The 26,113-nt window shown below is 41.3% G+C and overlaps 1 protein-coding gene and 1 long non-coding RNA gene across 3 annotated transcripts in view; one reads left to right on the top strand and one right to left on the bottom strand.

The window, feature by feature from the left end:
• The window catches only part of WWTR1 (WW domain containing transcription regulator 1), a 121,290-nt gene extending 105,015 nt beyond the window's left edge, over positions 1-16,275 (bottom strand). The window contains exon 1 of the mRNA XM_037908471.2: positions 14,777-16,275. Coding sequence (XP_037764399.1) covers positions 14,777-15,192 — 416 coding nt within the window. The 5' untranslated portion in view covers positions 15,193-16,275. The remainder of the gene's footprint in view (positions 1-14,776) is intronic.
• A 329-nt stretch (positions 16,276-16,604) lies between these two features.
• LOC119567031 lies at positions 16,605-25,724 on the top strand. 2 transcript variants are annotated; one of them, XR_006284086.1, is made up of 3 exons: positions 16,605-16,899; positions 20,854-20,939; positions 25,303-25,724. It is a non-coding gene; the product is annotated as an uncharacterized LOC119567031 (long non-coding RNA). The 2 variants fall into 2 exon arrangements; XR_006284085.1 differs by having other exon boundaries at positions 16,605-17,208.
• The last annotated feature ends 389 nt before the right edge of the window (positions 25,725-26,113 follow it).

Raw genomic sequence — 26,113 nt, 5'->3', positions numbered from 1 at the left:
TCTTGTCCTATAATAACCTCCATAATCAAAGTAAAGGAATTATGGGTAAGGCTGAGCAGACTGAGTGAAATAAACAGGTTTTCAACTTCATCCAAAGCATACTTAAAACAGGAAACGAGTCAAGCCTAACCACTGGCTCTTCCATCAGGATCTGAGAGAGAAAACAGCAGAGAGCTGCAAATGACAGACTGTGTAGTCTCTACATAGTCAGACAGTTGAAATCAGACACATTTATCATTCGGGTTCAGCAGATTACCCTGCATACTGTAGCCTATTTATGCATTATAGAGTTGAGGTGTTCAGGGAGATTTTCTTTTCAATCAGCTCATATCACTTTAGTGAGTTTTAAAAGTTGGTAACACCAACTCACTAAAAAGATTTTAAAAAACCAAAAAAATCCCATACTGATACTTCTCCCTTCTTATTCTGATTAGCCCATATGAGTTATAAATCCTTTACTCGTTTAGTTAGGTCAAGTACACATTTTCTGGAATGATCCCAAACAAAAAGTTTAGTGTTCTAGGTTAATAGTATGAAAATATGTAAAAGGTATTTGAACAGTCGCTTTATTTTTGTTACCCTTCAGCATACAATATCTATTTGCAGGTTTTTCTCCCTTTAAAAAAGTACTAGCTGATATTTGTTTTGAACACTACTGTATGTGGAGCAATCAAATTTCCTGCTGACACCAACAGATAGATACATAGGTGATTGGTGTCATCCATTCAATACACACAAGGACTTTAGGCCTAACCCACAGACAAAGTTGCACTAAATGTGCAATTTTATACTAAGTGAGCTAAAGTCGTGCAACTCTGCATGCAGACACTTAGAATCATATAAATGTTGGACTGGAATGGATCTTCTATTGGTTAAATCAGTTTTACTTGTGCCATTACATTTACAGGTGCAAGCTAAACAGATATAACCAGTTTTAAACTGATATAAGAGTATCCACACAGGGATTTGCACTGGTTTTAAAATAAATCATTGTTAAACCAATTTATGTTAAACTGGAGCAACTTCTGAGTGTAGACAAGCCCTCAGTGATAGGTTTCTCACATATTTCACCCAAGAAAACCTTTCTTGGCAATATTTCTGAGGCCTACCGCAGGGCTCATGTTTAGCCATCTTCAGCTGGAACTTCCAGCAGAGTCATAAATAAGCATTTTAGTCCCCGGGGGAAGCAATCATATCCTCCCCCCCCTCCCCGATTTCTGCCTTCCATTTAGCACAGAGGTTTTCAAATTGTGGAGTGCGCCTCCCTAGAGGAATATGCCCCACAGTTTGAAAACCGTCGCACCCTGCCAGGAGCCAGCAGATCAGAAGCTGATGGAGTGGCCTTAGTCCACTCAGGCCCCCCCGGCTCTCCATGCTGTGGGAGCCGGAGTACTGGCTGGCTGCCCGCTCAGCAGACCTCCCTGCCGTGCTCCCGGAGCCAGGCTGCCTCTGCACAGCCTAGTGCTCCCAGGCAGAGCTGGTGGCACAACTTCAAGCGGCGCCCCAACATGCTCTTGCCTCTGCCCTGAAGGAGCTCGGTGCTGGCTAGCAACACCCCCTGAAGCCGACCGCTGCCCATGGAACCTGGCTGCCATGAGATGCTCCCCAGGGTGCTCCCTGGAGTACTCATTCCTCTTGGGTACCCGGCTCTCAGCAGCCCAGTCACACTCAGCTTGCTACCTGGGGACCTGCCATTGCAACCGGGTCACTCTCCCCACACTCCCTGCGCGCAGAGCGGAATCACCCCTTTCTCCCCTTGGCTGCCCTACCCCAGCCCCATGGCTTCCGGGCTCAGGGTCACACAGACTGAACTCTGAACTTGGTCACACGAGCCTGGTGCCCAGCCCAGGGGGCAGGCGGCTGCTGGCAGAGTGGACTCACTCTCACCAGCTCCGGAAACCAAGGCCGTGAGAACAGAGTAACTCCTAAAGTTACCATATTTCAAGTTCCCAAATAGAGGACACTGCCAGGGGAAGAGCAACTGGAAAGGGCATTTGGGGGATGCCGGAGGGGTTATTTGGAGGGCACTGGAGGAGGTACCTGTGGCAGGGGTACCCACTGGAGGGGGGGGTTGGGCCGGCTTACCCGGGGGGCCCCAGCTGCTACATGCAGAGCTCCTGCTTCCCCCTCCCCATTTCCTCCTCTCCCTCCCTCCATATCCCCCACCCCATTCCGCTATCCCCTTCTCTTCCCTGCCCTATCCCATTCCCCTTCCTTCCCCACTACCTCTTCCGCCCCCCATCTCACCCCCCTTCCCCTCTTACATGAAGAGAAATGAATTAACTAATCAGATCACATATTTACAATTTCCTCCAGTGAAACAATCTGATTTTAAAAGCATCTACTCTAAGTATTCATATATGCCTTTGGAAAAGAAACCTTATATTTCAATGGAATTAGATATTATTTGTTATGCATATTCCTTCTTTTCATTTAACTCTAAACTATAATTGTATGTTTAATCTTACATTTGGCAGCCCTTGCTCTTAGTATACAAAACAGACATTGTTAAATAGTCCATTTATAACCAGTGTCAGTAAATATGATCTGTCACTTCAGCTGCAACAGCTCTGTGGAGTCAGCTTACAAACACACTACCTTAGAACTCCAAACTCTGCTCTATTCAGCAGCTCTCAAATCAAGACCCAAAATAGATACCTCTCAGTCAACAAGATGTCAAACAGCTTTCAAAAGGACTTTCTAAGGCCTGGTCTACATTTATAATTTAGGTTGATATAGCTATCTACACCCCTGAGTGCTGTAGCTGCACTGACCTAACCCTCGGTGTAGATGCAGCTAGGTTGACAGAAGAATGCTTCAGCCAAACTAGCTACTGTCACGTGGGGAGGTGGCATTCCTACAGTGACAGAAAAACCCCTTCCGTCACTGTAGGTCGTGTCTAAACTACAGGGTATATTGGAATAGCTACAGCTCTATAGCTATGCCACTAGTCCCATAGTGTAGACATGGACTATGAACGCTAGACATTGTTTCTTAATTGCCTCTGGGTTTCTGCTATAAGAGTATTGCCATTATAATTCAATCTACATGACTGATTTATTCTTATACCTTTGCATACAAATTTCATAACTAATGGTTACAAATTTCATAATATGCTTGTATATTCCAATGATTTGTCAATTCAAAATGTTTAACCCAAATAATAGTTTGCTAACTAACATCTGGCGAATTATGAGGTGAAATTAAAAACATTGCTTCAAATTCTGAATTATTAAACTCTTGGTAATAATTACAAAATGTTGTGCTACTAAACCATAATGTTTTCATCTGCCATTTTTCATTTAGTTTGAAAGTCTGAAAAGTTTTTAAGTTAACCTGAAAATGTTTTTGTCTCCCATTTGAGCAACTGAAAGTATCAAATTTCCTTTAATGATTTTGAACCCACTTCAACACCTAGAATTAAACATAAGCTTGGTTAATAATCACCACAGCTCAATAATTATTAAAATGTAGCTACAGATAAACACAAAGAACAATTACTTTTGCATGTGTGATATTGGTGGAACATGTTCCTGTGAGTATAGCTTTTTCAAAGTTTCAACACAGGCCCTGATCCTGCAAGATACCAAGTGCTCCTACAAAGTGGAGAAACCCCCAACTCCATTGAATTCAACAGGAAGTAAATGAGAGTTGAGAGAACTTCACAGGATCTGGCGCCTACAGTGAATTTAGGTCTGGTCTATATTTGAAGTTGCACCACTTTAACTGAAGGTATTATTGTAAGCCTATTTAAAATTAAATTAGTGCACCTTTGAATATAAATGTCCTTTTTTTCTTGCATTGAGTGTAAAGTTCAATTTGAGTGCCACAAAATTAATATAATGTTGCATCCGATGAAGTGAGCTGTAGCTCACGAAAGCTTATGCTCAAATAAATGTGTTAGTCTCTAAGGTGCCACAAGTCCTCCTTTTCTTTTTGCGGATACAGACTAACACGGCTGCCACTCTGAAACCTATAATGAAATGGTGTATGTGCTAAATTAAAAATGACTAAACTTTAGATCAATGGACCTCATTAATAAAAGAGATTTTACATTCACAATAGTTCAACAGGACAACTCACCTAAAGCGAAGACATAATTGAAGACAAATTGTTACTTGTCCTGTTAAGCAACTCTATAATTTACAATAGTGAAGCTTATCCAAGTTTATACCCTCTTGACTGGATTATAACAAATTAAAAAGAGCTAGCTGATACCTGATGTCCCTGTATCTTACTTACTACTTTCTACTATTTTCTCTTGTATATTCTCTGTAGTTTGACTAATTGCACACCTTTGCAGCAATACAAATAAAAAGGGCCTAAAAACGAACTATATTTATAAAACATGTTTTATTTCTAATTAATCTGTATGCATGGGAGAACCTACTGCAGTTTTTCAGTTCTTCAATTCAATGTTTCGGAGGTAACACTTGGCTTGAAAATTAATTTCTTAAAACTTGGAAATCAACCAAAGCAACACAATCAGCAAACTACCAAGTCCCTGCCAATCTCCCTCATGCAATGCACTTTATCATTAATTGTATGGAAGTTTGCCTGTACCATATATATTGTATATACTGTGTAATACATTTAAAAATTACACAAACATAAAAGAGACATATAAAATGTAAGATGACTACACTCAACAACTAGTCTTCGGGAAACTAGTGTAAGCTTTTGAATAATCATTCATGAAGTTTCCTTCCTGTTCTATTCTATTATTCTTGACCATCCCTACTAACTCACATGTTTATACAAGCAAATGCAACCCTGGCAATGTACTCTTTGCAATTTGTGAGATATATGTAGACTACCTTTAAACACCATTATTAGCTGGGAAAAGTACCTAAAACTACCAGAAAGTCAGTTTTACCTTCATGCAAGACAAGAAGTTTAAGGACTTTGTACTAAAGAGTATTATTCCAAGAGTAAACGGACATATTATACCTACAATTTTTACTATTAAATTTATTTGCCCGAAGACCATAATTAGGCTTGGCAGAATTCAACTTTTATTTTTTTATAATTTTGTTAGATAATATTGATTTTACTTTTAAGCATTATTTCAATTTTTTATCAATTTTCACATTTGTGCAAAATTATGGGGTTTAATTTTTTTTTTCAAATTTTATCAATTTAAATTTGCACAGTTACATGAAATCATGGGGAGGATCAGATGTTCTTATACATAATTATATAATGACAGATGTTGAGACTCAAAAAGTTAAAGTTTTATAACCATTAAAACAAAAAATTGTCAATACTACATGTCAAAATATACAGAGCCTTATATCAAACTCTAATAAGTTCTCAAGCTCCACATTTTTTACTTTGCCTATCTGTAAATTTCGGTTATCAATGGAAATATTTTTTGTTGGTTTATGTGTACAATGAAATTGACATTTACCTCTATTTACCATAAAAATTAAATTATTTCAAGTCTAACTATAATCAAATTAGGTGCTCAAACTCAAGATGTGAAAAGTGAGTATGTATGTGAAAATACAGTTGCACATTTTTCTGAGCAGTGGAATTCTCATTTGTTACTATTAAAACACAAAAAGCCAAATTTTGCTTTCTGGTACTTGCGTACAACCACATTGAACACAGTAGGGTTCCAAATGTGTAACTGTCGGCAGAATATGGCCCACCATCTACAGCTTTTATTAGTGTTTTCTATCATAACTTCCAGGACCAGTGTTACTGGCCTGCAAAAGAAATGTATTAAGGTTTCTCATGATTGATTCCCAAATATTATCTCTACTGAACTTAAATTACATTTTTCATAATGACTTTTTCAAACCAAGTTTAAATGTGTGTGTGCCTGTGTGTGTATACACACACACACACACACACACACACAGAGAAAACTCTTCATTGTTGAAAGTGTAAAAGATATTTTATTTGCACTGTAATAAAACAAACAATCTTCTTCAAATAATACAAAGCCAAATCCTGAAGTCCTTATTTAGTCTTTAATTAGACAAACCATAAAGGACTTTGCGATTTGCACCTTATCAAACTTTGGTTAAGAGAATCAATTTTCAAATTTCACTTGGATTTTCTTTTGTATATGGTACTACAAATTACCAAATCAATGGAATCTATAGACTATGCTGTTCCTGATCCTGTAAGCGTTCTCCATGTGGAACTGAATGAACTGACTGTGGGGTTATGTATGACCACCTGCTTCTTAAACTATATCAATGGATTGTTTGCCTCTCCTATTGGATTGCAGTGTATCTCTCCTGGGCACAGCCCAGTCTCCCAGGTTTTGCACAAAAATGAGGGTCTGACCCAAAGGTGCCACAAGTACTCCTCGTTCTTTTTGCTGATACAGACTAACACGGCTACCACTCTTAAAAATCACAGAAATTAGAAATGGAAAATACTCAGTAGCTCAAGTCCATCCCCATGAAAGTGGAGAGATAAAGTCAAATTCTGTTCTCAGCTGCAGAGAGGCTATTGAAGTTACTCTGGATTTACACCAGTGTAACTAAGAAAATAATTTGGTCCATAGACTCATGATAAGTAATGCATTAGATATTAAAGTGATACTACTCTTAAACCTGATCTTAAATGAAAGGTACTTTAGCATATATTTAGGAAAACTACTGTAATGGTCTAGACTGTATTTCATCAATTACCAGAGTCATCAGATCTGTTTAGTTTTGATGCATACATTTCGACACTCAAATTCTCTCTTAATAAAAGTCAGACATATTTGAATTGTCATAGAATAAACTTTGGTTTTGTATCAAAACTTTCATATCTATAAAGGACTTTGTAAAGTAGTTAAATACACACATTGATTGTACACAGCAGCCACTGTGGACTCAGAAATAGATACCATACACCCTGGGACATTATAACCCCTTTTTTATTGAGAGGGGACATTGGCAAGGGGATCAGGATTATCCCCTACTCATTCAGAAAACTGTCATGGAATCACTCTACCTTCTACCTGGACAGTCACTAGAGATGGGGAAAAGGCACCTAGATTCCAAAGCATGAATGAAATACTCTAAGAGGCATTGCAAAAAGTGAGTAGCTTTCTAAATCACAAAATTAAAAATAGTGAATATGTATGACCTCTTGCCTAACACCATCACACTATACATTAATACCAAAGTAAGCCACAGTGTTGCTGCACTTTTACATCAGTGGTTGGCAGTAGTTTAAATACATTTATATTGTTCCCTGCTGTAGACAGGCCCATAGTGTTTTGGACCAACTACTGCAGAATACTGTAGTACAAGGACACTATTTTTTTTCCTGTTGTGGAACCCAGTTTAATAGAGAGATTGTAAGGTTTATATTACTCCTCTCCCTTTTGGAACTAACTAACATCTTACAATCATTAGGGCAAATAGTTTTATTTGTGAGTACTGTACAGCACTGAGTACATTGTCTGCACTAAACAATAATAAACAGTAATCCCTATGGCACTTTCAGAAATTGCTTTGGAATTTGCTATGGAAAAGTAGTGTTAGGAAAATATGTATGTATAATAACTGCCTTTAATACTATACATCTTGTTGGTCCTTTTTGGAAAAAGCATAATTATACTGTCTCCTTTTGCTTCCTATCTCCTCTCCCTTTCCCTACTCCATGCACATGCTCAATAATATAAAACGGACCAGATGTGAAATCAAGCTTCCAGCCCCCATTGGCACTGGAAGGAAAACTTGGGGCATGCCATATAAACGAAACACTACCAACAATTACACTTCTTTTTCCCTGAGCAAGCTTTTACTTGTAAATTTTACTTTAAACTGCTAGTATTTACTATAACACTTTTTTGAAATACACAATGGTAAAGATAAAAGTTGCAACCAGTTCCACAAATTTGTTCAGTGCAAAAACTGTACTCTATGCAGACCTGTTTATCCCCTGGAATGAAATCACAATCCAAACAGAAACACTGAACACACAAAGAGAAAACACTTGAACCTTAGACTTCATTTGAAATATTAGGCTATGCCTCCTATAAAAATAATACCATAAGTGGAAATAAGTACTAGCTGAAGAATCCTTATTACTACAGACACATTTCTGCATGTTGAATAATATGAAATTGATAATGTCATGTACCGAAAAAATGACCATGCACAGGCATGCCTATCTTTCCAGAAATCCTCCTTATTAGAAGAAAAATCACACTTACGGTTTTTCCACACATGCGCACGCAGCAAAAATGTTTTAGAGAACATTACTGCATGAGTGAATGTGTTTATTAGTCTGCTTTCCATCCCCCCACTTCTGTGGTTTGGTATATAATTACAGGGTGGAGCGGTCCTGGGGCTACTTATGTTTCTTCCAGTCATAGCCAGAACACCCCTACAGGAATTAACATGCAAGACTGCGATCTCTACAAGTCATAGCTGGTTCTTGGTCAGCAAAGCTAACCAAAATTTATTGTTCATTAACATTTCCACCATTACTTTCATTTAATCATCTTGAAAATATAGATAGATAGATATCTGTATATGCTGAATTTACATTAAAAACCTTAACATATACAAAAATATAATGTGCTTTGATAAAAGTAGGACAATTTTATTTTTGCTGTTCGAACTTCCTTCTGCTCCTCTCCCTCACAACTGATTTATGCCAATGACTCTGCACAAATAAATGTTGAAGGCTGGATGACAATGTAAACTTTTGAAAAGATAGCCCCTAAGAATACACAAAGTTAACCTTATTTATGCGCTCTGAGCAAAACCATTTTTAAAATAAGTTAATCTGACTGACCAATCTTATTACTTGTCTCTGACATTACAGATTATTTTTCACTTGGCTCTTAAGAAACATCATTTAAGACTATTTTAAATCAGGATTTCTCCAACAAATATTATTTTCACTCAAATATATTATAGTCAGTGGTAATATTTGATAGATTAAAAATTGATTTTTAGATAGCTAGGTGTTATCCTAAAAAAAATACCACTTTGCCATATAACAACTTTCATTCCACAGATTTTTAATTATAATAAAAAAAACCAGCAATGTAATGATTAACAAATTCTGTTGGACAAATAAAACCCTAACAAACAAACAAACAAACAAAAAGTCCACAACACACACACACACACAAAAGATTCCAGGTTAGACAGCGATTCACACAATGTAAACCTTAATTAAAGGTTTCAGAGTAACAGCCGTGTTAGTCTGTATTCGTAAAAAGAAAAGGAGTACTTGTGGCACCTTAGAGACTAACCAGTTTATTCATCCGATGAAGTGAGCTGTAGCTCACGAAAGCTCATGCTCAAATAAACTGGTTAGTCTCTAAGGTGCCACAAGTACTTAATTAAAGGAAAGTATAGTAAACTGTGAACCAAGACACGCCCATTTTAAAAAGTACAATAAATAAAGCACTAAGTAATGTAACAAAACAAAATTCCCCAAAACCTGTCCTGATTTTCTTTTTATTATTGTTATAGGAGAAAATATAGAAGATATTTTTATTCGGGCTTACATGTGCAGGAGATGAGGGCCATACTCTTTTGGCCTATACAGCAGGAATGCATCTAACTTTGTGGGGTTTTCTTGGCTGAATATGAGTAGCTCTGTGTGTCACAACTGTGTGACATGGGCTTGGAGGTATAGCTGACAACCAATTTTAAGATCAGATGAACAAAATGAATAATGATAAGTAAGTACTGCTCCAGGATAACTAGGCCACCTAAATGACACATTGCTTTTTACACTTTATCATAACTTTTAATACTTATTTATCAAATGGAATGTAGAATACTAAAGAAAAGAAGTGCAACTTAAGAAGTGGACAGTCATCTGCAGCAAATGGACTTGTGTGCTCCCATGTAAAATTCTCTTTCCCAGGTAAAACTAGAAGCATGATGGGAAATTGTAAATACTGGTTTTGCACGGGAGCCATATTTGCAGCTGGGTCAGCATTATACGCAGAGCACAGGAGATCACTTTGATGTTAACCAAAAGCCAGATTGCTGACAAAAGTATAGTAACTCATCATGTTTAATGCCACCATCAGCCAAAACCTGAAAATACCTGTTGGCTGAGTCCTAACAGGTATTAACAGAAAAACCTGTATTTAAGGGTGATTGTTTACAGTGCTGTTATCAGTCTCTTTTTAATCTTTTCCTTCTTTCTATAGCTTTGTCATTGCTTGGAAACTCTCTTGGGAACTAATCCTGAAAGATACCCAGTGACAAAGTCTCCCATTGCCTTAGGTGAATGCATCCGATGAAGTGAGCTGTAGCTCACGAAAGCTTATGCTCAAATAAATTGGTTAGTCTCTAAGGTGCCACAAGTACTCCTTTTCTTTTTGCGAATACAGACTAACACGGCTGCTACTCTGAAAGTTACCTTAGGTGGTAACTCAGAGCACTCAATAACTCACAGGCTCAGACCTTAGATGCATGCTTATTTGAGCCATCAGAATGTTATCACCAGTGTAGATTAACATAAAATGGCAGAATAGGGGAGGTGTATTTTCATGTTTCACAGTAACCTGGAGTACAACCAAAGGTGGGACCTCAATTCCACAGGGGAAGTGCATAGATGGTTTGGGTTGGGGGTTCCGGAATCATCCTCAGGTTCCAAAGTGGTCAAGTGATGAAATCATCATAAAACCATGTCACTGATTTTCTGCAGAATACAATCTTCACTACCTTTACTTCTAGCCCTCTCATACATTGTTGATACAGATGGCATATATTATGTCATTGCTGGGTTCAAGCTCAAGGAGCTTCCTATTTCCCTTGATGGGAAGTTGCGCTAAATGGATATAGATCTCCTGCAGCCTGAACAGTTGAACTCCCACACTATTCCTATGTATTTGTTACATTAACAAGGTTTTCTGTCACTGACTGTTTACAAACTGAATATTCTACCACTTTGTTTACAATGAACTCTGGAGTACAGGAATGAATCTATTAAAAGAAATTTACCAAAATAAATACAATGATTATCAGGCCTGCTTCACTACTATGCACCAGTTTGATGTCGATGTCAGAAACAAAATATAATACTCTTTTGGCCAGAATTATTAACCAAAAAGATACTGGATGATGTTGCCATACATATGTCTAAAAAAATAAATTAAAAAAAAAAATTCACTCATATAAGGAAGCATCCAATGTCACTAAAGATATGGAAGCTAAAATTATAATTTACACCAGTTGCACTGCAGAAATACATTCAATTTTCAAAAGCCACCCAAGATATGAAGAAAGGCCTTGTAACTAATGCCAGGAGGCCTAGGTTATGTTCCTATATCTACCACAGACATTCACCATAGGCAAGTCACAAAACTACCCTATGCCTGTTTCTCATTTCTGCAAAATGGGGATAACACTTCCCTACCTGACAGGAGTGCTGTGGGGCTTAATTAGAGAATGTAAAGTACTTTTGGATTCTCAGATAGGAAGCACTACAGAAAAGCACAGTAGTGCAGCCTAGTAGATAGAGCACTGGACTAGGCCTCAGGAGACATGGGTACTATTCCTGGCTCCCCCACTGGCCTGCTGACCTTAGGCAAGTGACTTCACCTCTCCGTGTCTCAGTTTCCCCATCTGCGAAATGGGGATAATAATGCTTACCTCCTTTTGTAAAGCGCTTAGCAATATACTGATGGAAAGTGTTATCAAAGCGCAAGGTAACTTTATTATTTTTGTAGTGTTACAGAACTGTCTAATAAAGGATCATGTTGTTGTGACTATGTTAATAAAGGATTGAACTAAGGACACTAAAGCAACTTAATCTGAAGACCCTCATTTTTGTGAGTTTCTATCTCAGTTATTTAACCTAGTTTATTTGAATGCATGTGCATTAATACTAATTTATGTGGAAACAATGGGAAAGGATAACCTTATATCTCACTGAAATAAATGTTAATATACTGCAACATTTAACCTGTGATACCATTTAGGTCATATTTTAATGCCTGCAACACAGCATATACTCACCTGAGATCATGAAAGCAATCATACCTATATTTTTCTCTTGCTCTTGATTAAGTTTTCTCATCCTGTTTACATCCAAGAGTCCTTTGATAAATTTATCATGAAAAAATCATGTGACAAACCATGTCAATTGTATTATGGTGGAGTGAATTGACTGTGGTAATCTACGTAAATGTCTCTTTTTCAGTACTAACAGTCAAGATAATTTGCAAGTCAAGGAGATAAAACAAAACAAAAAACAAAAAAGCCTACAGGATACAGAAACTTCACAAATGGCAAATTATCTCCTATCCATATTCGGCCCAGCCTTTAGGCAACTTCATCATTCCTTATAGACTCACTTGTAAACGGGTGTGCCCAGGTCCTCCTGAATGAAATTCCTTAAAATGGAGTGATCTGTAGAATGTCTCTCTGTGATTTCTGTGGTCTCTATACGTATGTGGCTTGTGAGAGTTTCATAAACTTCTCCATGGCACCCACACCAATTTCTGACTTTCAACAACCTACATAAGACCATTGGCAACCATCCCATCCCATAGCCTTTACTATCTCCACTTCAGCATCAACATGTGAGAAATATGGTAACCAGCCAATTATCCCTTCCCCCTTCATCATCAAGCCCTGGCAAGCACCTTAAAGACCCCATAACTAACCCCCCCCCCCAACCGGCTTCTGTGTCAACATAAAGAAAAGGAGTACTTGTGGCACCTTAGAGACTAACCAATTTATTTGAGCATAAGCTTTCGTGAGCTACAGCTCACTTCATCGGATGCATACTGTGGAAAGTGTAGAAGATCTTTTTATACACACAAAGTATGAAAAAATACCTCTCCCCACCCCACTCTCTCACACACTTGCGCTATATTGATGACATCTTCATCATCTGGACCCATGGAAAAGAAGCCCTTGAGGAATTCCACCATGATTTCAACAATTTCCATCCCACCATCAACCTCAGCCTGGTCCAGTCCACACAAGAGATCCACTTCCTGGACACTACAGTGCTAATAAACGATGGTCACATAAACACCACCCTATACCGGAAACCTACTGACCACTATTCCTACCTACATGCCTCCAGCTTTCACCCTGACCACACCACACGATCCATTGTCTACAGCCAAGCTCTGTGATACAACCGCATTTGCTCCAACCCCTCAGACAGAGACAAACACCTACAAGATCTCTATCAAGCATTCTTACAACTACAATACCCACCTGCGGAAGTGGAGAAACAGATTGATAGAGCCAGAAGAGTTCCCAGAAGTCACCTACTACAGGGCAGGCCTAACAAAGAAAATAACAGAACGCCACTAGCCGTCACCTTCAGCCCCCAACTGAAACCCCTCCAACGCATTATTAAGGATCTACAACCTATCCTGAAGGATGACCCAACACCCTCACAGATCTTGGGAGACAGGCCAGTCCTTGCCTGCAGACAGCCCCCCAACCTGAGGCAAGTGCTCACCGGCAGCCACTAACCCAGGAACCTATCTTTGCAACAAAGCCCGTTGCCAACTGTGCCCACATGTCTATTCAGGGGACACCATCACAGGGCCTAATAACATCAGCCACACTATCAGAGGCTCGTTCACCTGCAGATCCACCAATGTGATATGTGCCAGCAATGCCCCTCTGCCATGTACATTGGTCAAACTGGACAGTCTCTATGTAAAAGAATAAATGGACACAAATCAGATGTCAAGAATTATAACATTCATAAACCAGTCGGAGAATACTTCAATCTCTCTGGTCACGCGATTACAGACATGAAAGTTGCGATATTACAACAAAAAAACTTCAAATCCAGACTCCAGGGAGAGACTGCTGAATTGGAATTCATTTGCAGATTGGATGCAATTAACTTGGGCTTGAATAGAGACTGGGAGTGGCTGGGTCATTATGCAAGGTAGCCTATTTCCCCTTGTTTTTTCCTACCCCCCCCCCCCCCCCCCCAGACGTTCTTGTTAAACCCTGATTTGTGCTGGAAATGGCCCACCTTGATTATCATACACATTGTAAGGAGAGTGGTTGCTTTAGATAAGCTATTACCAACAGGAGAGTGGGTTTGGGGGGGGGAGAAAACCTGGATTTGTGCTGGAAATGGCCCAACTTGATTATCATACACATTGTAAGGAGAGTGATCACTTTAGATAAGCTATTACCAGTAGGAGAGTGGGGTGGGGGGAGGTATTTTTTCATGCTTTGTGTGTATAAAAAGATCTTCTACACTTTCCACAGTATGCATCCGATGAAGTGAGCTGTAGCTCACGAAAGTTTATGCTCAACTAAATTGGTTAGTCTCTAAGGTGCCACAAGTACTCCTTTTCTTTTTGCGAATACAGACTAACACGGCTGTTACTCTGAAATGTGTCAGCATAGAGGAATATGGCAATGACTAACTTCATTTTAAACAGCCAGTAACCCCAGGGTCCCTTTATCCCCACCCCCTGCCCCAGTGCCAAGAATCTCCTTTGCTCCCATCATCAATATTCCCTATACGGAATTTAGTAAAAGCCCTCATTTGCCCCTGGCCCAAGTCCCTCTTACATCCACCTGTCCGTCCTCCCCTCCCCAGCCAGCCCATGATCCCTTTTACACACCCCCTTACACAGCCAGCTTAAGGTCCCTTTTACACTCCTCCACACACACATAGCAGGCCCAAGGACCCCCTCCCCCCAGAGCCGGTGCAAGGCCCCTTTAACCTCCTCTCCCCACCCACACCCAACGAACAGCGGGCTCAAGGTCTCTTTCAGCCCTGTCCTTACAGCTGCCCCCAGCCCCCTTCGCCCCGCCCGGGTCTCCAGGGCACCCTGGGCCCCACTTACTTGAGGAAGTATCTCTGGCCCGTGTGGGTGAGGGCCATCTCCCAGCCGGGCGGCAGCGGCAGCTCGTCGGTCACGTCGTAGGACTGCTGGCGGAGGTGAGCGTGCTGCTGAGCCGGGCTGGGGGTGGCCCCGGCTCCGGCGCCTAGCAGGGAGGCGGGCGAGGAGTGCGAGCGGACATGCTGGGCACCAGCGGCTGCCAGCCGGGGCGGGTGGCTGCCCGAGTCAGTGCTGGACTGGCGGGAGTGCGAGCCCGAATCGGGCTCCTTGAAGAAGGACTCGGGCAGGATCTTCTTCCTCCAGGAGCTGGGCTTGGGGTTCATGACCGAGTTGAAGAGCGCCTCGAGCTCCGTGTCCAGGTCCTGGGTGACATGGATCACTTGCTGCCCCGGCGGCGGAGGGACGGGAGTAGGGTTCATCTTCTGCCCCGCAGCACGAGCTCAATGCAACAAACTTCCCCACGGGAGGCAAAGAATCAGCAGCGGATCAGGGATCCAGGGCAGGTCTCCCCTAAAAACGAGTCTGTACCCAGTCAAGGGGTGGGCAGTCAGCAGCGACCGGAGGGTGGTCCCAGGCAGCACCCGCACAAACGAGTCTATATCCTCCAGGGGAAGGACAATCAGCGAATGAGGGGTGCTGGTAGTGTCCCCCAAATGCCTGTATCCTACAAGGCCCTGGGCGATCAGCAGCAGATAAAGGCACTTCAATCCAGCCCCCCACAAAACGTCACTGCACCCCTCCCTCAAGTGCCCGGCGTCCGGACACCCAGCAACAGACCAAGCAAGAGGTCCGAGCCAGTCCCCTCAAACACGAATCTGTATCTCGCACGATCGAATGCATCCGAGTCAGACCCCACGCAAAGTTATGCAACTTTCTCTGAAACTTTGGCTACTTGCTGCAATTCCCTGGGAGGAGGAGGGGGCTCCTTTAAAGGGCGAAGGAAGAGTTCTCGCGGCTGTCACCGGGCGAGAGCTGGCTGCTGTCCGGATTCCAGCGGGGAGCAAGGCACGCGGGGGAGGGGGGAGGTCGGAGACGTTCCGAATCCGAACGTGGGGACCCGGGGAACGTTCTATTTACCACCAGTGCCCGGATCCGGGCCGGAGTCGCTGGCTCTCCGCCTCCTCCTCCCCCAGCTGCAGAGGCGGGCAGGATCAGGACTTTGCTTCTTCTGCGCTGGCACCGCGTTGCAAGGGCGAATTGGAAGGCTGGGGGTGATTCTGTCCTCACATCCTCACAATCCAGGCTGCCTAAGCCTGACGCACAAGGCGCTTTGCGCTACGGGGGCTGCGCCGCGGCTGCTCCCAGTCCCGGACTGTCCCAAACAAACTTTGTGAAAAATGCTCAAGCCTGAGAATAAGGCGGTGCAAAAAGTTGGGGAGCGGCATTATTCATGAGCAGGGTGCCCGGGGCAGCCCGAGCCCCGCCCCCTTCTCCTCCCTTCCGAGCGCCAGCCTCCGCAAGCCGTCCTGGAGTCTCAGCTATGCGAGGAGAGGCTCTCGGGGGTGAGACAGGGGAGGTCTGCGGGGCTCTCTTCATTCAGAGTCCCCAGCGGCGGGGTTGGTTCAGATTGCAACACTTAAGGGCACGAGAGGCCTTATTAGGCGGAGCAAAGGTGCCGCCTGGTCTGCTGTAAAGAGAGATCGGCCCGCAGAGCCCCTACGGGAGCCGCAGAAGGGCACAGACTCCCCCGGTCTGCTATACCAGCCCCGATTGCAGCGTCGGGCCAATGTCCGAATAACAAAGCCAAGCGGTGCCGTTTTTCCATTGTTACCATATTTGGTATCCTGAAGAGGAAACTCGATCTCCCACCCCCGCTTCCCAGCTCTGTGAGACACACCCGGGCGGGTAGAGCGAGCTTTGACCTGTGGGAGGACCCCTGCCCCACGGGGCGGGGGGGGAAGAACCCTCGTCTCCTGTGTCTCTCTGGGGAGAAGAGCCCTGCCCTGCGGGATCCCCTGGGAAGGGCTGTTCCCCATGCGATCCCCACAACTTGGGGGAGGATGGAGCATGCCAAGTCCTGCTAGGGGAAGAAGAGCCCTGGCTTACTTAGGGTCCCCCAACTCTTTAGAGGAAATCTCTTAATTCCCCCTAAAGGAGTGAGGTGGCACCAGCTCTCCATCTTCCTGGTAAGGCTTCTCACAAGAGACCCCAACACCCCCCTCTTCCCTTTAACTGTTGCAGTCTCTTTGGGCAGATATTAGCAAGAGAGGCTCCCTGGCCCCTTGGAGATGGAGTCCATCTGCACTACAAACACAAGTGTACTTGGGGACCCTGCAGAGTTAATTAATCCAACAGAGTTAATTCCTTATTGTAATGAGGGGACTATGGATATATCTTCAAACAACGCTGAAGGCTCCAGCTGGAACGTGATCCGAGGTCACAGTTAAGGTCTCATCCATTCTTCAATGTGGGGGTTAAACCATGCTTTAACAGAGGTGAAGAAAACTGTTTTAACTGGTTGCCCTAACAGTTGTAATTTAGTTGACCTATTTTTTAAAAATTGCCAAATATGAACCCATGCTTTATTTATGTGGGGAGGGACAGGGGGAAACTAGGATGTAACCCAAGCCCCCAGTATGGGTGTCATATTATGAACAGGGGGCCTCAACCATTCTACCTAACACAGTTTGGTATAGAGGTGGCAAGTTAAAGTTTGTGTCTTTACATTTATTTCATGCAACAGATATTTTATATTAAAATGGATTTTGAAACTTCCTTTCCATCAACATTCTATGTTTCATTCAAGGTTGCAATTCAAAGAAGTTCCTATAATGCTAGGAAACAGTTTTTTAAAAGTGGTTTCTAAATTGTTTCCTCGAGCAGCATTTTGGTTCTAATGGAGACAAATTATTACTTTAAAAAAAATTCTCAAGACTGTTCAAAAACTGTGTGATTCAACACTCAGAGCAAAACATTTCTTAGATGAAGCCATTTTTAATGGCAGTTTCCTAGCATAGTGTGCTTAGAGCTGAGATGCTATGATGACTGGTGCCACTATAGGAATCTAGACAAATAGAAATGGATGGTAGTGAGATGCTGAGATCCATAATGACACAAATTATCTGTTTCTAGTTATTTCCTCTTCACTTTGTCCCATAGCCACACAGAATCTATTTTAAACCGTTTATAAAGAGGTTGGCTTTATGACAACAGGTCGGCTTTATGACAACAGGTCAGATCTGAACTTTCTCTAAAATTTTATCATAGATCCACCTCAGTCTGATACATGCATAAGTAGTAACATTTCAGCTCTAGCTCTGATATTCTTCTGGATCTGTCCTTACCTCTATTCATCAGGCACATATATCCTACAGTAACAACTAGTTAGGTTTGTCATAGAATACATTTCGCTCCATTTAATTTACATCCAGTAGCCTAGCTGCCTTCAGAACTTTTTCCTCAGATTTCCTATAAACTAAAAGGTCATTCATATAAAGTTCCACTACCTTCAGGCCTTGCAGAATCTCACTTATTTTCTCAGTGAAGATTCATGAGGTACTTTTGATGCTCTAGCTTGTCTTTGTAGCTTTTAAGCATACACTGATAGGGTATGCATTACTGAGCTATTTGCACATTTCACAGGTAGTCAGAGACATTCAGCCTTTGGCTTTGTGCCTCACAATACACCCAGGGTGTGTCCCAAATGTTCTACTATTGCCCACCCTGATGTGGTTTATTTAGTATTATAACAGCCATGTAAAAACACTCTCTAGCAGACATAGCTAAGCTAGCAAAGGGCAACCTCTTCCCTTCCCCACTACCACATGGATGCAACTACGTTGACAGAAGAGTGCCTCTCGTGGCATAGGTAATTTTGTTCAGGATGGTGGTGGCCTTACGCTGGCAGAAAAACTGCTTTGGGTAGTGTAAATTGTGTCTACGCCCAGGGGGTTCTGCCAGTATAGCTATACCAGCAAAGTGTTTGTGGTGTGGACAAGGCCTAAATTTGACTGGCATAGCTATTCTAGTACATTTCACTTGGGTATACAAGGTCCTCAAAGCATTTGCTGGTATAGTAATGTCAGTTAGGATATGATTTTCTTAGTGCACCATTTCTATACCAGCAAAAGTCCTACTATAGGCACAGACATACCAGCTTAAAACTGCTTGTATTAGTATAGCTTATTTTGCATGGAAACTGGCACAAGCTATATCAACAAAAGGACATCTTTGCTACTCTGAGCTATGCCTACATTAGCCATACTCTTGTACCTATTATGGCAAACCTTTTCTAGTATAGACCTGGTTGTGATTCAAAAACCAATAGATGCAAGATGCAATTTGCAAATGTGCCTGAGGAAGGCTCCTCAAGTTTGGATTTCCTTCCTCTCCCCCCTTAAGGAGGTTATATGACTTGCCCAAGATCAGCAAGTGAATGAAGAGTAGAGCCAGATATCCTGACACACAGGCCTGTTTTGTATATGTATTGTAAGCCCACTAGGGTTGCTGGGAACATGATGTCATAAACAGTGGCAGTATCACATTTCCTAAAACATCTAGAATGCACATGTTTGGTTACAACTGAACAATCTAAACATATGTTGTCAACCAACAGAATACAGCAATATTTTCTTCACTTCCTGTCCTAAACTGTTGGGTAATGTTGTGCACCATTAAGCAGATGTTATGGTCCATCTCAGAAATAGCTGCCGCTATTGAGTGAGTAAAATTGGTAAGGTGCTTTGTAACTGTTGGGGTAAAAAGCTACAATATAAATATTAAAGGATTGTTTCTAATACACTATCCAGCAAATCATACTTTGATTTATACCTGATTTGATGCTGTGATTTTCAATAAATTATACAAAGGACCATAAAGTAAACCACAACTTTTAGCTTTTTTTCCCCTGTAAATGAGAACGAAACAATTCTTAAATCTAAGTATATAAAATGCTAATCACTCATCTAAAACAGTAATTAAAACAATTTATACCTATTTTAAAAATACATGTATTGCTTTCTCCTGAATCATCCTTTGGATTCGGACTTGATCCTGCTAACCCTTACTCAGGCAATTAAGGGTTTCCAGATTTGGGCCCTAGGATATGTGGTTTATAACTGATTTATACTCCATAGCATCTTTCTTACCAAAGAACTTTACAAACTATATACATCCAATACATCTAAAATGCAGTCATCATTGGGGGTGTCCGGTGATAAACTCATCAGTATGTGGGACATCACAACGGTTGAGCAAAGATGACATTTTTGCAAAGGACACCAAGGTAAATGTCTATGAAAAGAATACTATGGAATCTTTAATGTTCATACGGCACAGGCAGGACCTAAATTTTTACGTTCGCTTCTGAGAAACCTGATCAGATAGCTCTGTATTAACATTTTATGGATGAAGGTCTGAGTCAGCCTTGTTGGGATTTGAACCTTTCGTTCACACAGTCTAGGTAACTCAGACTGCAAGCTGAGACCCCCCCTACACCATCCCCTGAAGTAGAGAGAGAACACGATCAAGTGATTCAACTATATGGTTTCCGGAAGGGAATGGCAAACTTGCAACATATCAGCTTTTTTACACCGTAAAACCCAGACATTTTAAAAAACAGATACGTTACATCAGGATGAGTAAAATAAGGGTGGCTTAGCCATTAGCCTCTCACTTCAGGACATGAACAAACCACTAATTCCTGGATTTAGGAAGAAATCTTCCCTATGGGCAGTTTATTCCATATCTGTCCACTGTGGATTTTTTCCAGGTTTCTTTAACACAGCTAGTACTGACCACCATCAGAGATGTTGACCAGATAGAGGATGGAAATTGCTATGTTTCTACATCATGATGGGCCAATGAAGATGACAGAATATGCAGAAAAGGCAAACTGTGAAAATGAGAGTGAAAATGCTAAGCAAAAGATTATATGAATGATAGCAATGCAAACAACTCAACAAGTGAATCAAACAACTGAATCAAAATATATCTTATGTTAGAATAAAAAATGTTTAGGGACTAGTTTAAGTGATGCCTGTACTTTGAACTTGCATAATTAGAAGCTATCCTGATTGCCATTTTTATGTAAACCATATATGCAAAGTTTTCCGTACTAAAGCTATCATTGTTTGCCATAGGTTCATGGAGTAACATTAGCCTTGTGCAGATGTTTCCTGACTTTTGCATCCATGATGTATTAGCCATCTGATCTGTCATTAACAAGGTAAATTCCTTTTTGCTCATTTGTATATTTATAAATTAAAGTACATAAATTCCAAAATTGTTATGCTATTGCTAATGAAAGTGTATTAAGCTTTACAAACAGCAGAGTTGGCTAACTAGTGTGTGTGTGTGTGTGTGTGTGTGTGTGTGTGGTGGTGGTGGGGTGGGGGGATCTTACACCATTTGAAGTGTGGCAGAAATGTTTTCCATATATTCTGAAGCATGCTTGGTCATGGTGGTTTGTATCTTAGCCTGAATGCTATTTTCACTTAGGTAAAATTGGGTGTATATATATGTTGTTTTTCTTGAAACAGGAGCTTCTTGCACTTTGATAAATAGATTGAAAGGTTGATTGGATTGATATAATTTACTGTATAGTATGTGTCTAATTCATACAGTCGATAGTCACGATAATCAAATTGAAATTCTTTATTACACAAATCATGTAAATGGCATTTGTTTTGCTCTTAGTAACTGCCCATTAATCCATCTCCAACAGGACTGCTAGTAATATTTGAAGCCTCTGAGCAGGTTTCAAACTACCAACTTAAAACAAAACCTGCCGTAAAAATGTCCCCACCACTCCCACCACACACTGACATTGGTCATGTGCAAGTCTACTCTCCAGAGAGCTGAAGGCCCAGTGGCTGTTCTAAATTGTGACGTCTGCCAAAGGTCTTGAGACAATCAGAGATGTTCTAGGCATGGTCCCTTCCCACTGGCCATGCTCTCTGAATAGCAGGCACCAATGATAGTGGTGATGTAACAGTTGCTATGGTGGCTTGACACCAGCTGATCTTTCTCTTTGCTGGGAAATCCATACATGGCTAATTAAGCTGGCTCCATAGAAGGTTTGAACAGGCTGACCAGCACAATGCTGCCCTAATGCATCAATGGATTAGGACCAGAGACTGTAATTGATTTTTATGAATGATTGCAGTCTTAAGTATCGCCCAGATTCAGATACCCTTATACATGCTAAATAGCACTTTTCTCCACAAAAAGTCCCATTGAAACTAATGGTACTTACCTATAGAGCAAAGGTACTGAATGTTGCTCCTAATCAAAATCTGGCATTAACCTAAACATACAGATTTTAGGGATAAATCTTATTCCCTTATTCACACAAGCAGATTGCATACAATGAGAGGCAACCAAGAGATCTCTTAAGGGTGCTGTGGTTTTTCTTTTCCTTTTTTATATTCAAGATACCCTTTACTCTTCTTGCAGAAACAAGACCACTTCCTATTCCTCTGTGCATTATTATTTTTTCAAGTTCTGAAAGTGACCTCAGAACCAGCTCTTTATTTTTAGTGGCAGAAAATGGAGCTGATAAATAGGTAGCCTATTTAAAAATTAACTGGATTAGAGTTAGGGACATTACCTCAGTGTTTTTAATAATTTATGAGAAGAGAAGAAGGCCATGTGCTCTCCAACACTTGAAGGGTTGATTCTGGAAAGCAACAGCAAAGTCATAAGGAAGGAAGGAAGGAAATTTTTACTTATTTCCTTTAAAAGAACTCTCATTCTGTGTGCTTCAGAAATGGGTGAAATTTGAAATGAGCACTGTAAAAATTCCAGATCCAGATCTGTATTTCAACTTTACCACAGCTCAGGGGTTCTGAGACTGGGTTGCTAGTTCAGGTCCTTGGGTTACATCTGCACTAGAGAACTGAACCATTGGTAATTCAATCAATGGAATTATACTGGTGTAAGTGGCCCTGCTGCAGTGCATCCAAACTGGCCAATATGTTTCAGATGCAGTTTTACCCTGCCTCCACACGGGTACTCTATTCCATTGTTGCAGTTGCTGAAGCTTCCACCTTGAACTAGAGGCAGGAAAAGGGAGGAATTTGCACAGCTGGGGAAAAGGGCCACTTTTGCCTTCATTTGAATCTGAAACCACCCATTTAAGAGTCAGATTGCATTAATTAGAATACAGAAACTGTCCCTGCAGCCCCCATGCCTGCCTGCAAAACCAGCCCCAATAATACAAATAATAAAAAGCAACATACTTGGTGCAAGGGGGTCTTTGTCTCCCAGTTTCTCATCTTGAGCCTGCAAAGCTTGGGACTCTCTAAACTGGGCCTCGGTTCCAAGCATAGTCATGGGCATCTCCCAATCCAGCTCCTCCTCCTGGGTCTCTGCTGAAGACATGAAGCTGGTCTTCTCTTTCTTCTCCTCCACATCTTGGTCCTTCACCATCATAGTATGGAGTACCTCCATACTATCAAGCAGCAAGAACTTGGTTCAGTGCATCAGACTGGGCAGGTTTGCTTCCATGCCAGCTTTTACTTTGGACCTTGTTATACTGCAACTTTCTGCACTAGCACTGAACTGGTGGAGATCGTTTACAGAGGCCCACCATGCAGCGATTAGCTTTGCTGAAAACAAGTGACTATAGCAGAATATAGCATTTGCCTGTGCACCACTGAGAGAAACTGCATAAGCACATGAGACATACAGGTATGCCTGTGGGATATGTATTGATTATCATCCCCAAATTTTCTATATTCCCAAGGTCCAGTTAGAACTCTCCATTCTATCCAGAATCTGGTGGTAGAAAGACAACAAAAATACCCCCATACCTTACCATGATGCCCCACGGACATGGTCACAGAGATTACAAACAGTTGCACATGGTACCAACCGGTCCACAGTAGCTGGGAATAGCTGCAATAAAATAGGTTTTCTTTAAGATGGAAAAGATAGGCATGCTTAGACCCTCATGGGGATAAGGAAGTGAATGACAAGAGCCTTCTTGGATCTGACCCAAATCCCACTAAAGTAATGGAGAGACTCCCATTCATTTCAGTGGGCTTTAGAATGGAGCCCAACTGAAGGAGAGGTAGGTGGGGCAAAATATGAATTGGCTACTCAAACTAATCTTGCACTTACTCTAAAAATATGGAAGACCAGCACTGACGCTGAAAAGAACAATTGAGATACCAAGTAACTCAGCTTGATTGTAGTTCGCTACTTTATACAATCCCCAGATGTGTGATGTGCAACACACACAAAGGACACACGGATGACAGACTGAGAAAAGCTTGACTATTCTTTCTCTTCTGACAATCAAAGGCTAAGCTATATATGGTCTCTCATTTTGCATCCATTTTCTAAACTAGCAAATAGTGGTTCGTAAGCATCCCAAAGAATCTATAGTAAACAAGTCTTCTCATGGATCAGAGGCATAACAAATATGACACTGGCATCCATGGAAAGGGAAACGCCATTTATTTCCTACTCACACAACACCCATTAGCTCTTCACTAATCTTCCCAAGCAGTGGTTCAAATGAACGTGCAATAGGCAGTGGTCCCTACCCCTCACTAATGCAAAGCCAACTCTATCAACCTCCACTTTAGCACAGAACTTTGTGTTCTGAATTTAATCCATTCAGAGAACATCCCACTATTGCAAAAGATATATCCTCTGCACCTAATCAAACACTTTTTCTGCATCAAATGATAGCAACAGCAGCCAAGTCCCAGAACAAGGCTAGTGGATCAAATTTAGTCAATAATTGTCATCAGAGGAACATATGTGCTTAACAGAACCCTTTTTGATCTTCGTAGATGAGATACAGTAACCCTCCTACAACCTGCTAGCTGCTCTTAAGTAATGAAACTGAACAAGACTCCACATAGAGGGTCTGCGATTTTTTAAAATAGGAAACAATACTGATATAAGCCTCTGTTGCAGATGGGAAAGGACATTAAGTAGCCATTGTGTGAGTGAACAATTGTGTGAGGGAACCATGAACATTGGCTATTCCGCCCTATGCTGCCCCCCCAAAAAAATCAAAGAATAAAATAAAATAATTAAGCTTTAAACTTCTAAATTGAGCCCCTTTTTAAATGGTAAGAACTGCTACAGTTTAATGCACTTCTGCCGTCTTTGGCTTTAAATGCTACTTTCCACAAGGAGCAAAAACCCAAAACACTAAGAAAATTACAACAGATTTAGCAATAAAAAGTGTATTTTAAACCATAAATCCTGAACAGCAGCAAAGGAGCATTATTATAACATCAACATGGAAGGAGGGGAGACAGCACAAATCAAAGCCAAATCATATGTACAAAACTCCCCTTCACTATCTGTTCTCTCTTCACTACAGTTCCCATGGTGTATAATGTATTCCCACGGTGTATAATGTATTCCCACCAGTAACAACAAATGATACCAACATCCTATTCGCTGAAGCTACAAAATGTTATACTAAAGCATGAATGAAATGTTAGAAGTCCCATTTTTTGGTCATCCGTGTTAGATGCTAAAAGCCACTGACATTTCTTAATTAAAATAACATTCACATGCAATAATTAAGTCAATGTTTCCATTATAAACCCATCTTTCCACAGGCTGGAAAACTTGCTACCACTGACCTGTCAGAGAGAAAAATCCAAGCCATAGAATGTTTTAATCAACAAAACTGAAAAAAAGATGAAGCAGCAGTTGCACTTTTTTGCTTTTTCCTAATAGCTTTCTTTAAAAACGATCATTGCTTAGCCCATAATATTGCTTTTGCTACTGTTCAGATCACCTGTATTTACAGTAGAACCTCAGAGTTATGAGCACAGCAGGAATGGAGTTTGTTCGTAACTCTGAAATGTTTGTACCTCTGAACAAAATGTTACAGTTGTTCTTTCGAAAGTTTACAACTGAACATTGACTTAATACAGCTTTGAAACTGTACTATGCGGACGAAGAATGCCGCTTTCCCTTTTTTTAGTAGTTTACGTTTAACACAGTACTGTACTATATTTGCCTTTTTTTTTTTTTTTTTTTTGGGGGGGGGGGGGGGGGGGGGGGTCTCTGCTGCTGCCTGATTGCATACTTCCGGTTCCAAATGAGGTGTGTGGTTGACTGATGAGTTCATAACTCTGGTATCCGTAACTCTGAGATTCTACTGTATGAACTTATGCAGAACCACTGGGGTTTACACGTACAAACTATTGTCTAAGCTAGCCATTACTAGCTGGTTGCCAGGACCTGCCAGTAGTAACTACTATCCCTGAGTCAAAGGGTGCACTCACCGCTCGCAACGACTCCTGCTGGCCGTTCTGGGAAATAGCTCTGCCAGCTTGCCCTCTCCCTCCAGTGTGTCTTCCACCCATCCAGGGAATAGCATAACTCAAATCGACATAGCTTAGATCTACTTACCATGGGGAA

Source organism: Chelonia mydas, chromosome 9 (assembly GCF_015237465.2).
Source record: "Chelonia mydas isolate rCheMyd1 chromosome 9, rCheMyd1.pri.v2, whole genome shotgun sequence".
Taxonomy (NCBI): domain Eukaryota; kingdom Metazoa; phylum Chordata; order Testudines; family Cheloniidae; genus Chelonia; species Chelonia mydas.
The sequence above is the reverse complement of the archived record's forward strand: the minus strand, read 5'-3'. Positions and strand labels throughout refer to the sequence as shown.